Below are 12643 nucleotides of genomic sequence, written 5' to 3'. Positions count from 1 at the left end.
CTAGTCTTGGTAAACTATCCCAGCTTACTTTGTTGCAACTTAGCATGCAGAGCAGATAAATGTGTTTAAAACTCCAAGGACTGATCTCACAGTTTATAAACATTTGAAACAACTCAGTAATGGATATTCTATGTTCTCCAGGCACAGTGGTGCACCTCTTTAATCTGTGCACTCAGGAGACAGGCAGGCAGGATCAGGACTGGGCCATATATAAGAAATTTTAGTGCTTGACAGACTGGGTGCTCCCACACAACAGGAAAAGTGCTCTCCCACACTGACTGAGCACACTGTGAGGCCTTGTTAAACATTTTTGACTGGTCCTTTCTAAGCAAGGAAGTAGGATATAGGCAACACTACACAATGTATTTTTAATGAGTCACCTGCATGTCTCTGTGTGCACCATGTGTATGCAGTGCCCAAGGAGTCCAGAAGATGGCGACAGGTCTCCAGAACGTGGTTATGAGCCACCACATGGGTGCTGGTTATCAAACCCTGATCCTTTGAAAGCACTAAAACATCCCTTATGCCCCTCTAAGGGGATCTCAACCTATGGCTCTCTAATGGGTTGCATATCAATATCCTGCATGTCAGATACAGTTCATAACAGCAAAATTAGATTAGCTAATCTTGCTACTGTTATGAATCATAAATGTCTGATCTGCAGATGGTTTTAAGCAATCTGAAGGGTTCACCTAACCCTAACCCATGGGTTGAGAACTTAAGTATGTTCTGTACTACTGGAGGAATAGTAAAAACGAACATATTAAAGTTGTATTCTGAAGGGGATGTTGCATGGGTTGGAGGAAGGGGTTTGCATTTGGAATTTAGGGTTGTGTTTTTTTGATTTTATGTGTTCATGTATGTTTTGTCTGCATATATGTCTACGTAACCTGTGTGTCTGATGCCCTTGGAGGCCAGAAGAGGGCATCAGGTTCCCTGGGACTAGAGTTACAGTTGTGAGCCTCCATGTGAATACTGGGAATTGAACCTGGATCCTCTGCAAGTGTAATCAGTGTTGTTTGATTGGTTCCTGCTAGGTAGTTTAAGCTGGTCCTGACTTTTAGCAGTCCTGCTTCCACCCAAGTTCTGTGATTACAGGTATTGCACCATCATGCTCTGCAGGTAAGTGTGGTACAGTGATGGGTGTAGAGAAAGACCACTACATATATATATATATATATTATATATAATATATATATATATATATATGCAGAAGAAAAAAATTGTATTTGTTTGCATGTTTATATGTGCACTACATACATGCCTGGTTCTAGAGGAGGCAAGAAGAGGTTGCCAAATCCCTTGGTACTGAAGTTATACATGTGAGCCTCCCTGTGGGTACTGGAAACCAAACCCTGGTCATCTGCAAGAGCAGCCAGTGGTCTTACCCACTGAGACATCCAGCCCTTAAAAGTTAATCTGAGATGGCTCAGCAGTTAAGAGAACTGGGATGCTCTTCCAGAGGACTGGGATTCAATTCCTAGCACTGTAAAACTAACTCCAGTCCCAGGGCACCTGACATCCTCAGAGAGGAAAGTCAAACATGTAAGCAGAACACCCATACATGCCTGACAATGGTGGGGCATGCCTTTAATCCCAGCACTCAGGAGGCAGAGACAGGCAAATCTCTATGAGATCAAGGCCAGCCTGATCTACAGAGCAAGTTCCAGGACTTGCTCCAAAACTACACAGAGAAACCCTGTCTTGAAAAAAACAAAACAACAAACAAACAAAAAGAACACCCAGACACATTTTTTAAGTACAAATAATAGCTAACATGTATGAGCTATACACCAGATACTGTTTTTGTGTCTTTGGGACAGTTTCTCTGTTGTAGCTCAGGCTGACCACAAAGAGATCCGCCTGCTTCTGCTTCCTGAGTGCTGGGATCAAAGGTGTGTGCCACCACTGCCAAGCCAGATAGTGTTTTTCATATATCACTCCATTTAATGCTCTGAACAGCTGGTGAGGTCATCCCATTACTGAACCTGCTATATAAGAATAAAGTGATACACAGAGAAATTACTTATCTGGTGATACCTAGTAATCAACAAAATCAAAGTTTGACTCTAGTCTGGCTCCTTTTTTTGTTTTGTTATTTGAGACAGGGTTTTTCTGTGGCTTTGAAGACTGTCCTGGAACTAGCTCTTGTATATACGAGGCTGGTCTCGAACTCACAGAGATCTGCCTGCCTCTGCCTCCCAAGTGCTGGAATTAAAGGTGTGCACCACCACCACCTGGCCAGCTCCTGCTTTTCTTAAGTATTCTATCTGAACCACAGAAACTTCAGCTCTATGTGGTAGAATATTATTTTAAGATGTGTGACTTTTGTTTATGCTGCATTTGTTTAACTCTGTGAAGTTGTATTGTTGTGCCTGTATAAAACACCTGATGGTCCTAACAAAGAGCTGAACAGTCAATAGCAAGGAGCAAGGATGGGCAGGGCTGGCAGGCAGAGAGGATAAATAAAAGGAGAACCAAGGAAGAAGGAGCAATGAATAAACAAGGAGAGGAGGACATCCGGACCAGCCACCCAGCCAGCCATGGATTAAGAAGGAAAGTAATATATGCATGCAAAAGTAAGAAAGATAAAGCAGGCAGTCGGGGCACATGTTTTAATCCCAGCACTCAGGAGGCAGAGGCAGGCAGATCTCTGTGAGTTCAAGGCCAACTGGGCTAAAGAGCAAGTTTTAAGACAGGCTCCAAAGCTACACAGAGAAGCCCTGTCTTGAAAAACCCAGCCCCCCCCCCCACTTGGGATGGAGAAGTAGGAAATCAGAGTTCCAGGCCAGCCTCATTTACATAGCAGTAAATTAGAGGCCAAGGGGCTACATAGTGAGACTGTCTTAGTTACCCGTCTCTATGTCCCTGTTAAGAGAACCATGCCCAATGCAACTCTTACAAAAGAACATTTAGCTGGGGGCTTGCTCATAATTTCAGGCTAGTCCATGGTCATCTTGATAGGAAGCAAACAGGCATGGGACTGAAGCAGTGGCCGTGAGCCACACTCTGACTCTCAGGCAGCAGTGGCAGGGTGGTGGGAGCCGACCTAGTGTGGACCCAGTGGCACACCTGCTCCAACAAGGCCACACCTCCTAATCCCTCTCAAGCACTTCCATTCCCTGGTGACTAAACATTTGTGTGAGCCTATGGGGGCCATTCTCATTCAAACCACTACAAAACCCCCAACTGTCCCAAAGTGGGAGAGGTATAGGCCTAGAATGGTAGCTCAGCAGTTAACAGTTCTTTCAAGAGTTCTAGTCCCAACATCCAAGTCAGGTGGCTCACAGCCAGTCCCACCCACAAGATCTCAGAGTATCATTTGGCCTCCTAAACCCAAACACTCAAAATACCTAATCTGCATTTAAAAAACAAAAAGGGTTGCTGTGGGGCAAAAGAAGAGTACAAACTCAGTACTTTTATTCTGCAGGTGTTCTGGCATATGCCTGTTATAGCACTTGTGATGGGGGTGGCAGAGGCAGGAGGATCTTGAGTTTAAGTGGGTGAGTCTAGAGAAATAGCTTACTTGTAGAGTCTGGTATGTGTGACGCCCCAGTACCACGAACACAGGAAGTCTGTTCTGTGCTTAGATACTGCACTTGGAGCTTAGCACACGCGCGCGCGCACACACACACACACACACACACACACACACACACACACACACACACACGTGCGCGCTACATACAGCCTTTTCTATCCACTGTCAAACAGTAAGAAACTTTTGTCATCATGCAGTAATAATGGAAAACGATGGGAAGTAGTCTGGTGCAGTACTCCAGCTATGTGTGTTCCCTGCTAGACTCTCACCTCACCACCAGTGTCGCTGGCTGACTAAAGTTGACATCTCCGGAAAGAAAGCTGTGGACTCTGTGACTTTCATTCTGGAGGAAGCTAACTTCCGCTTTCATTCAAGAGTCCTTGGAGACCTGGCTCAGGCTCCTCGCTTTGGGCTCGTCTTTTCTCTATCTAAGTTTTTCACCTTAGTTACCAACTAAAGGGACATGGTTTCAGGCACACGTACCCCTGGCACATTCTTCCTTTCTACTTTATCTTCGGGATTCCTACATGCGAATCACAGCCAACGTCTATTACTTCTGGTCTTTGGTTTTGTGTCCGAGACGAGGTCTCAAGTCGTTCAAGTTGACCACCTTACAACTCTTGGACCTCATGCCTACACCTGTCAAATTTCGGAATCTCAGGGTTCTGCCTCCACCACGCCTGGTTACGGCAATTTCTGTCCGTGACTAGGGGACCCAAGTATTTCCCTCGGGTGTCATAAATAACCTTGTCTCCTCGATGCAGGGCACCTGTCTGTGGAAGGACGGGTTGCTTTAGTTTCTTTCACTGAGTGGCTTTACAGGATAAAGAACTGAGCCGCCTGGAAATTCCGGCCTCACTCGTGTGTGTGTGTGTGGGGGGGGAACTACGCCGTGAAGCCACAGAAGGCTCCATCCTGACTTTCAGATTGCCGCAACCAGGTTAACCTCCGCGGCCGTCACCTCCCTCAAGGCCCAAGGACAGTCAAAGACAGCCTACTCCACGTTCAACAGGAACCCCGCCCCTCGCTCAAACGTACTTCCACCAAAGACCCGCTCTGACTGACATTCCCCTGACCCAATCAGGTTTCGAGGCTTGGAGGTTTCTTCCACCAATCAAAAAGAGGAGTTTCAGATTGGCACCAGTTTAGACCAATATATGAAGAGCTTCGGGCCTCTTATCCTATAGGAGCGTCGCTGAGAATGACGAGCGGCAGCTTCAGCCAATAGCCGTGCCGAAGGCAGAGGCGGCACCGCCCCGTCTGCAGGCCCGGCGGCGGGGAGAGCTGCGGCTTTCAGTCTCTACCTGGACTCCGCCATGTTGAGTCTTGTGGGGCGTGTGGCCTCGGCCTCGGCCTCTGGGGCCTTGCGGGGACTCAGCCCTTCGGCGGCGCTACCCCAGGCGCAGCTACTGCTGCGAGCCGCTCCCGCCGCGGTCCATCCTGGTAAGCGCCGTCCTCGGGGAGGATCGGGGCTCGTCTCTTCCCCAACCCCGTGACCTTGAGCCCGGGCCTAGGGGATCCGCTTTCTGTAAGGAGACCGGGGGTCAGCGGGCCGCGGTGGGGCGGCGGGAGGACGGGGAGGGCTGCCCCTGCGAGCGTGGATCGCACCAGCAGCGTCCCGTTTTGTGACGGGAAGGCGGCTGGCGAGCCGCCTTGACCTTGTGCAGAGGGGGATGCCAGACGCCGGAGCAATGGCGGTTTTGCGCACGAGGCTGGGCCAGCGGTGCGGGCGGGTCCTCGATGGCAGCGTGGCCTTGTCCTCGCCTGCCCCGCGTGCTAGCCGGAGACCAAGTCTGGGCTGAACTAGCCCTTCCTTAGAGATAGATCGCGGCATCCTTTGACCTTTAGCTGTCCTGATGTGTGTGTCCTCCCCCCGCCCCAACGCTGTCCAATATCTTTTTTTTGTCTGTTAGCCAGAGACTATGCGGCGCAGACGTCTCCGTCGCCGAAGGCAGGCGCTGCCACCGGGCGAATCGTGGCGGTCATCGGCGCCGTGGTGGACGTCCAGTTCGATGAGGGATTGCCGCCCATCCTAAATGCCCTGGAAGTGCAGGGCAGGGATACCAGACTGGTTTTGGAGGTGGCCCAGCACTTGGGTAAGTAGGATATTTTTTTAGGCATGATGAAGAGCTTGTTAAGTGTCACAAAATCCATGCTGTCTCCCTTCTGTGATGATTTTATCAAAATGACTTTCGTTCTTCTGAGATTGCTGAAGCCGCATTCAGTTGCTGAGGGGGAGTCTTGTTTGCTTTTGGACACACTTTGTCGAGTATTGTCAGTGCTTTGGTCCCTGTAACCTCTGGTGCCTTTATCTGACAGGGGAGAGCACCGTCCGAACCATTGCTATGGATGGTACTGAAGGCTTGGTTAGGGGCCAGAAAGTCCTGGATTCCGGGGCACCAATCAAAATTCCCGTCGGTCCAGAGACCTTGGGCCGAATCATGAACGTCATTGGAGAACCTATTGATGAGAGAGGCCCAATCAAAACCAAACAGTAAGTTCCCCTTCATTTCGTTTGTGTACCTGGGAACTTTACTCTGCAGTTTTACGCATTAGGGTAATAGCTTGTAATAGAGTTTCCCTACTGTTTTACTTAAATTTCTGTTGTCTTCAGTTGTTGAAACTAGAGATAGAGAAGTTCGGGTTGTTGAAGACTTGGTACTTAGAAGTGCGGGCCCCCCCCCCCCCCATTGGTTTATTTTCCTATTGGTATATGAAGGAATTTTGTTACCTTAAGGTTCATGAAAGGGCCGGGTGTTGGTGGTGCACGCCCTTTAATCCCAGCAGAGGCAGAGGATCTCTGTGAGTTCAAGACCAGCCTGGTCTACAAGAGCTAGTTCCAGGACAGCCTCCAAAGCCACAGAGAAACCCTGTCTCGGGGGGAAAAAAAATAAAAAAAAAAAAAAAGGGAAAAAAGGGGGGGGTTCAGGAAAGGAGTTATTTATTCCTGAGACAAAGTCTTTACTGCAGAAAGTTAGATGTTACGTGACAGCTACCTGGACAAGATTAGACTCTGTTGGCAGGGACTTGAGTGGCTTCCCTGAACGGTGAACAGTCACTGACCCTCTTCTTGTATTTAAACCTTACAGATTTGCTCCTATTCATGCTGAAGCTCCTGAGTTCATAGAGATGAGTGTGGAGCAGGAGATCCTGGTGACTGGTATAAAGGTTGTGGACCTGCTGGCCCCATACGCCAAGGGTGGCAAGATCGGTATGTTGTTTGACAGGTGTTGTCCAGATACAGCCGGGGAGGGAAATGCCATCTGAGTGTGTGATGTCCTTCGTTGATGATTAGTTTCTGACTTTCGTTCTTCTGAGATTGCTGAAGCCAGATACCATTGCTGAGAAGGGAAAAGATGGGCAGACGTGAACGTTGTTTGAGGTGGCTTAATTTGGGAATGCCGAAATGCAATACCTTCTTTTAACCTAGGACTCTTCGGTGGGGCTGGCGTTGGGAAGACAGTACTGATCATGGAGTTAATCAACAATGTCGCTAAAGCCCATGGTGGTTACTCTGTGTTTGCTGGTGTTGGTGAGAGGACCCGCGAAGGCAATGATTTGTACCATGAAATGATTGAGTCTGGTGTTATCAACCTAAAAGATGCTACCTCCAAGGTGAGTGCTGAGCAAATTGATGCCCACATAGGGCGATTCAGAAAACAGTGCCAGCTGAAGCCATGATTTGTATTTGATGTTAAGTGTCCCAGGACCTGTAAACACAATCCTTTCCATTCCCACCACCGTCTTCCTGTACGCCAGAGTACATTTTCCTCTGGTGTGAGCTACTTCTAGTCTTTAGTTCTGATAGATAACCCAGTTATTTAAGAGCCGATTTGCAGGGATTGAATGGAAGGGATTCCCATATCTCAGACAACCCTGTTTTATATGTTTTATTTCAGTTCAGAAATTATCTTTAGTGTTTGAATTTCATGTCAAATGGTGAGGAGAAATTTGCAAACAAACATCTAAGTGGGAGACGTGGTGGTTTCTTTCCCATTTGGGAACCTGCTAACTTCTCTGATGTGCGTACTTAACCACAGGTGGCGTTGGTATATGGACAGATGAATGAACCACCTGGTGCTCGTGCCCGGGTAGCTCTGACTGGTCTTACCGTTGCTGAATACTTCAGAGACCAAGAAGGTCAAGATGTCCTACTGTTTATTGACAACATCTTCCGCTTCACCCAGGCTGGCTCAGAGGTAATGGGGGAAGCCTAGAGTGGACTGGTGGTCATAATAGCATAAAGATGTAGACATATAGACCTGGCTTTCACTTCTGTCTTTTAGGTGTCTGCCTTATTGGGCAGAATCCCTTCTGCTGTAGGCTACCAGCCCACTCTAGCCACTGACATGGGTACGATGCAGGAAAGAATCACCACCACCAAGAAGGGTTCTATCACCTCTGTGCAGGTAAGGAGAATAAGTGGATAAAGATTAGAGTTAGTAGAAAGGAATCTAGGAAGATATATAACTTGTATTTTGTATTTTGGCCTGGAGGGGATAGTGCAGTGTTTAAGAGAAAAACACTTCTATCTCTCCAGAGGACTTGGGTTTAGTTTAGTAGCTATGTCAGATGGCTCATAACCATCTGTAGCTCCAGCTGAGTGGATCTGCTGCCCTCTGCCGGTCTGTATCTTAGGCAACCTGCACACACATGCTGAGTGTATATAGATTCAGGCATACATATGTACACATTAAAATAGCACTTGGTGTCTGGGTGCAGTGGCACACACCTTCAATCCCAGCACTCAGGCAGAAGCAGGTGGATTTCTGAGTTCATGATCAACCTGGTCTACATGAGAGTTCCAGGAAAAAGGGTCTTACTGTTTGACACAGGGTTTCACCTTTATGTAGCCTTGGAACTATGTAGACCAGGCTGGTCTTGAACTCAGAGACCCATCTGCCTCTCAAGTATTGGGATTAAATGCTCGGATTTAATACTTTTGAATGGGGGGAGTTAACCAGTTAGAATAATGTCTAAAATCCCATGTTTGCATGTCAGACTGTAGGTGGTAAAACAAACACTATCTGGAGCTGGTATTAAATGACCTTAGGCTGGGCGTTGGTGGCACACGCCTTTAATCCCAGCACTTGGGAAGCAGAGGCAGACGGATCTCTGTGAGTTCGAGGCCAGCCTGGTCTCCAGAGGGAGTGCCAGGACAGGCTCCAAAGCTGCACAGAGAAACCCTGTCTCGGAAAGAAAAAAAATGACCGTAGCACATGGGAAGAGGCAGGAAGATCTGGAATTCAAGGCTGTTTTCAGCTCCATAGTGAGTTCCTGGCTAACTTGGCTACATGACGCTCAGAGTTTGTCTCACAAAACCCAGAAAATGAAACACTCATCTAATGATTTGAAGGTGTCTGGGGCTGGAGTAATGGCTCAGCAATTAAAAATACTTTCTGATACCTAGCAGTGGTGGTGCACGCCTTTAATCCCAGCACTCAGGAGGCAGAGGCAGTCGGAACCTACTCAACAGAGTAAGTTCCAGGATTGGCTCCAAAGCTGCAGAGAGAAACCCTGCCTCTGGGGGGTTGGGGAGGAATCCTGTTTCTTGCAAAGGATTTGGATTCTATTCTTAATACCTAATGGTGGCTCACTGCCACCTGTAACTCCAGTTCCAGGGATCTGACACACTCTTCTACTTTCTGCAGGTTCATGCATACATTTGTGCACATAAACTCATGAGGGCACATAGCAATAATAAAACATAACTTTTACTCTTGAGATTAGATTGGCCTCTGTGGTTCTAGACCTGGTGCTTAATATCTACCCAGTTTAGTTGTCAGCTTAGCAGTCTTTCTGCCTCTGCTTCTGAAGTGTTGGGATTGCAGATAAGAGCCATCAGCTCATCTGGCTTTCATTGTTTCCTTGTTTGTGTGTTGTGGGGCAAGTATTCTGGGACTTGACCTGAAGGCTTTGACTGCTAAACATAACCTTGTCTTTAGAGGTCCACTCTTATGTTCATGTTCACTAAACTATTGTACACTCTTTTTGTTTTTATTTTATGTGCATTGGTGGTTTGCATGTCTGTATGTCTGTGAGTGCCAGATCCCCTAGAATAGGAGTTACAGACACACCTATGAGCCACCATGTATGTAGTTGCTGGGAATAGAACTCAGGACCTCCAGAAGAGCAGCCAGCACTCTTAAACATCTGAGCCATTCTCTTTCCAGCCCCTATTGTGCACTGTTACGTTAATGTTTACTTAGTGCTAGGCTTTTTTATTCTGTGGGGTTTTATTTTCTTTTGTTTTTATTTGCTTTTTGATTTTTTTAAGACAGGGTCCCTGTTGTAGCCTTGGTTGTCTTTGAACTTGATCTGTAATCCAGGCTGCCCCTGCTTTTTGTTTTGTTTTGTTTGGTTTGGTTTTGGTTTTTCAAGACAGTGTTTCTCTGTGGCTTTGGAGGCTGTCCTGGAAATAGCTCTTGTAGACCAGGCTGGTATCGAACTCAGAGATCCGCCTGACTGTACCTCCTGAGTGCTGGGATTAAAGGCGTACGCCACCACCGCCTGGCAAAGGTTGTGATTTTGAGACTAGCATGGGCCTATAATAAGACAAGTCTGACAGGTGGGAAAAGCAGATGGTCTAAGTAGGGATTAGTTTGCTCGATGCTGACCTCCATGAGTTGTTGGTTCACTTTAGGCCATCTATGTGCCTGCGGATGACTTGACTGACCCTGCCCCTGCAACTACTTTTGCCCATTTGGATGCTACAACCGTGCTGTCCCGTGCCATTGCTGAGTTGGGCATCTATCCAGCTGTGGATCCTCTGGACTCCACCTCTCGAATCATGGATCCAAATATTGTTGGCAATGAACATTATGATGTTGCCCGAGGGGTGCAGAAGATCCTGCAGGTGAGTGTCTCTATGGGGTCTGTGGCCCTCAAGTCACAAGGAAGGAATTTTAGAGCTGATTAAGGGCTGTATCTTCTCTAATCGTTTGCGTGATGTGTTTTGGAACAAGGAAAGTTGAGGATGAATTTGCAGTACCGATGAGGTCCCTGGTTTTAGATTTAGTATAATTGATGAGGAATAGGAAGAACTAGACACAAATCTTGGCCAGGGTCACCTGAAACTTTTCTAATAGGTTTCTAAATTAGAGGAGTGTACACTTACCTCTGTCCTTTTCATCTTGTGTTCTTTTAGGACTACAAATCTCTCCAGGACATCATTGCCATCTTGGGTATGGATGAACTTTCTGAGGAAGATAAATTGACTGTGTCCCGGGCAAGAAAAATACAGCGCTTCTTGTCTCAGCCATTCCAGGTTGCTGAGGTCTTCACGGGTCATATGGGAAAGCTGGTGCCCTTGAAGGAGACCATTAAAGGATTCCAGCAGATTTTAGCCGGTGAGATTTTTCTGCCAAGCTAACCATAAAAATGATACAAAGAACTGAATCCTTAAGTGAATATTCTATCTTCCCACTATAACACAAATGATTAAAGGGGCATTACAGAAAATATTAAACTGTCCCATGGCACTGAGCCTCCCCCCCAGAGTAAGAATTTGAACTCAGGTGCTCCAAATTATGTCCATATTTTTCAGTGCTTGTGTCTTGAGTGTGTGTGTGTGCATGTAGAAGCTGGGGAAGGGGCTAGATAGATCCCTTGAACAGCCAGTGGAGGCCAGGCCAGAAGGACTACAGGTGGCCACCATGTGCGTGCTGGTGCCCTCCAGAAGAGAAGTCCATGCTCCTACCTGCTGAGCCATCTCTCTAGCTTCAAACTATGGTTTGCCTTTTTGTTTTATTTTTCAAGACAGGGTTTCTCTGTGTAGCCCTGGCTGTCCTGCAACTGGCTTTGTAGACCAGGCTGACCTCTAACTCTCAGAGATCCGCCTGCTTCTGCCTCCCAGGTGCTGGGATTAAAGGTGTGCCACCACACCTGGTTTAATTATGTTCTTTTTTTTTAATATTTTATTTATGTATACAACACTCTGCCTCCATGTATATCTGCACACCAGAAGAGGGCACCAGATCTCATAACAGATGGTTGTGAGCCACCATGTGGTTGCTGGGAACGGAACTCAGGACCTCTGGAAGAGCTGTCAGTGCTCTTAACCTCTGAGCCATCTCCAGCCCAATTATGTGTTCTTAATCTATGTCTTGTCTACACTTGGAAGGGGACAGGTATGGTGGTGGACATCTTTAATCCCAGTACTCCCAAGTAGATCTCTGTGGGTTCTTGAGTTCAGGGCCAGCCATGGTTATATAATGAAACCTTGTCCCAAAAACCAAAAAGTAAATTTCACTTCGAAGTTTCCTTGAATGATAAAAATTTGCTAGTATGGCCATGACTTCAAATGCTGAGGTTGTATATTGTGCAGAAAGTTGATGTAACTACTTTTACTGATTGTATTTCCCCTGCGTAGGTGACTATGACCATCTCCCAGAGCAAGCTTTCTATATGGTGGGACCCATTGAAGAAGCTGTGGCAAAGGCTGATAAGCTGGCAGAAGAGCATGCATCTTGAGGGGCCCTTCTGCAAACTCTCTGTACTGTACTCTCCGAGCTGAAAACTCATGTTTCTGTGTCGGCCATAAAAGAGCCTCTGTTGAAGATGTGATGTCCTATGCGAAGAGTATTTAAAGTTTTCAATAAAGTGTACACCCCTCAATTGTGTGTCTTGCTTCTGAAACAGCTTAGAATGCAGTTGACTGTGAGAGGCCAAATTTAGCATAAAGTCAGGTTTTGTTTGAAACAATTATCAAAAATGAAGATCCATCCATTAATGAAATTCTGTGGGTCTTAGGAAGTTTCCCGTGGTTAGTGAGGTCATAACAATCTCAGCTTTGGTTTTTTTTTGGTTTTTTGAGACAGGGTTTCTCTGTGTAGCTTTGCAGCCTATCCTGGCACTCCCTCTGGAGACCATGCTGGCCTTGAACTCAGAGATCTGCCTGCCTCTGCCTCCCGAGTGCTGGGATTAAAGGCATGTGCCACTAACGCCTGGCTCAGCTTTGGTTCTTACGGTGTCTTGTTAATTTTATTTTGCTTCCAAGTGTTTCATATGGCTTTTCTTTGTTTTTTGAATCTTGCTGGGTAGCTTTTGTCTGGCCTCAGTAACCCTGCCTTGGCCTTCCAAGTGTGAGGATTACAAGTGTGC

General features: G+C 46.9%; 1 protein-coding gene and 2 non-coding genes across 3 annotated transcripts; all 3 read left to right on the top strand.

Moving 5' to 3' along the window:
• Positions 1-4857: 4857 nt before the first annotated feature.
• On the top strand, positions 4858-12157 carry Atp5f1b (ATP synthase F1 subunit beta). The gene is made up of 10 exons (XM_027392727.1): positions 4858-4984; positions 5455-5637; positions 5861-6035; positions 6631-6752; positions 6972-7156; positions 7582-7740; positions 7828-7950; positions 10185-10397; positions 10689-10890; positions 11913-12157. Exons 1-10 carry the CDS (start codon positions 4858-4860, stop codon positions 12011-12013), a joined length of 1590 nt encoding a protein of 529 aa, XP_027248528.1. The 3' UTR covers positions 12014-12157.
• On the top strand, positions 5704-5778 carry LOC113833051. The gene has a single exon (XR_003480593.1). It is a non-coding gene; the product is annotated as a small nucleolar RNA SNORD59 (small nucleolar RNA).
• LOC113833050 lies at positions 6820-6891 on the top strand. The gene has a single exon (XR_003480592.1). It is a non-coding gene; the product is annotated as a small nucleolar RNA SNORD59 (small nucleolar RNA).
• Positions 12158-12643: the final 486 nt, after the last annotated feature.

Source organism: Cricetulus griseus, assembly GCF_003668045.3.
Source record: "Cricetulus griseus strain 17A/GY chromosome 1 unlocalized genomic scaffold, alternate assembly CriGri-PICRH-1.0 chr1_0, whole genome shotgun sequence".
Classification (NCBI taxonomy): Eukaryota; Metazoa; Chordata; class Mammalia; order Rodentia; family Cricetidae; genus Cricetulus; species Cricetulus griseus.
The sequence above is the reverse complement of the archived record's forward strand: the minus strand, read 5'-3'. Positions and strand labels throughout refer to the sequence as shown.

Excerpts from the sequence above, each read along its gene's own strand:
- Atp5f1b (XM_027392727.1), top strand. The coding sequence starts at position 4,858 with ATGTTGAGTCTTGTGGGGCGTGTGGCCTCGGCCTCGGCCTCTGGGGCC. Across the intron at positions 4,985-5,454 it reads TCCCGCCGCGGTCCATCCTG|CCAGAGACTATGCGGCGCAG; the intron begins GTAAGCGCCGTC and ends TTTGTCTGTTAG. Across the intron at positions 5,638-5,860 it reads GGAGGTGGCCCAGCACTTGG|GGGAGAGCACCGTCCGAACC; the intron begins GTAAGTAGGATA and ends TTTATCTGACAG.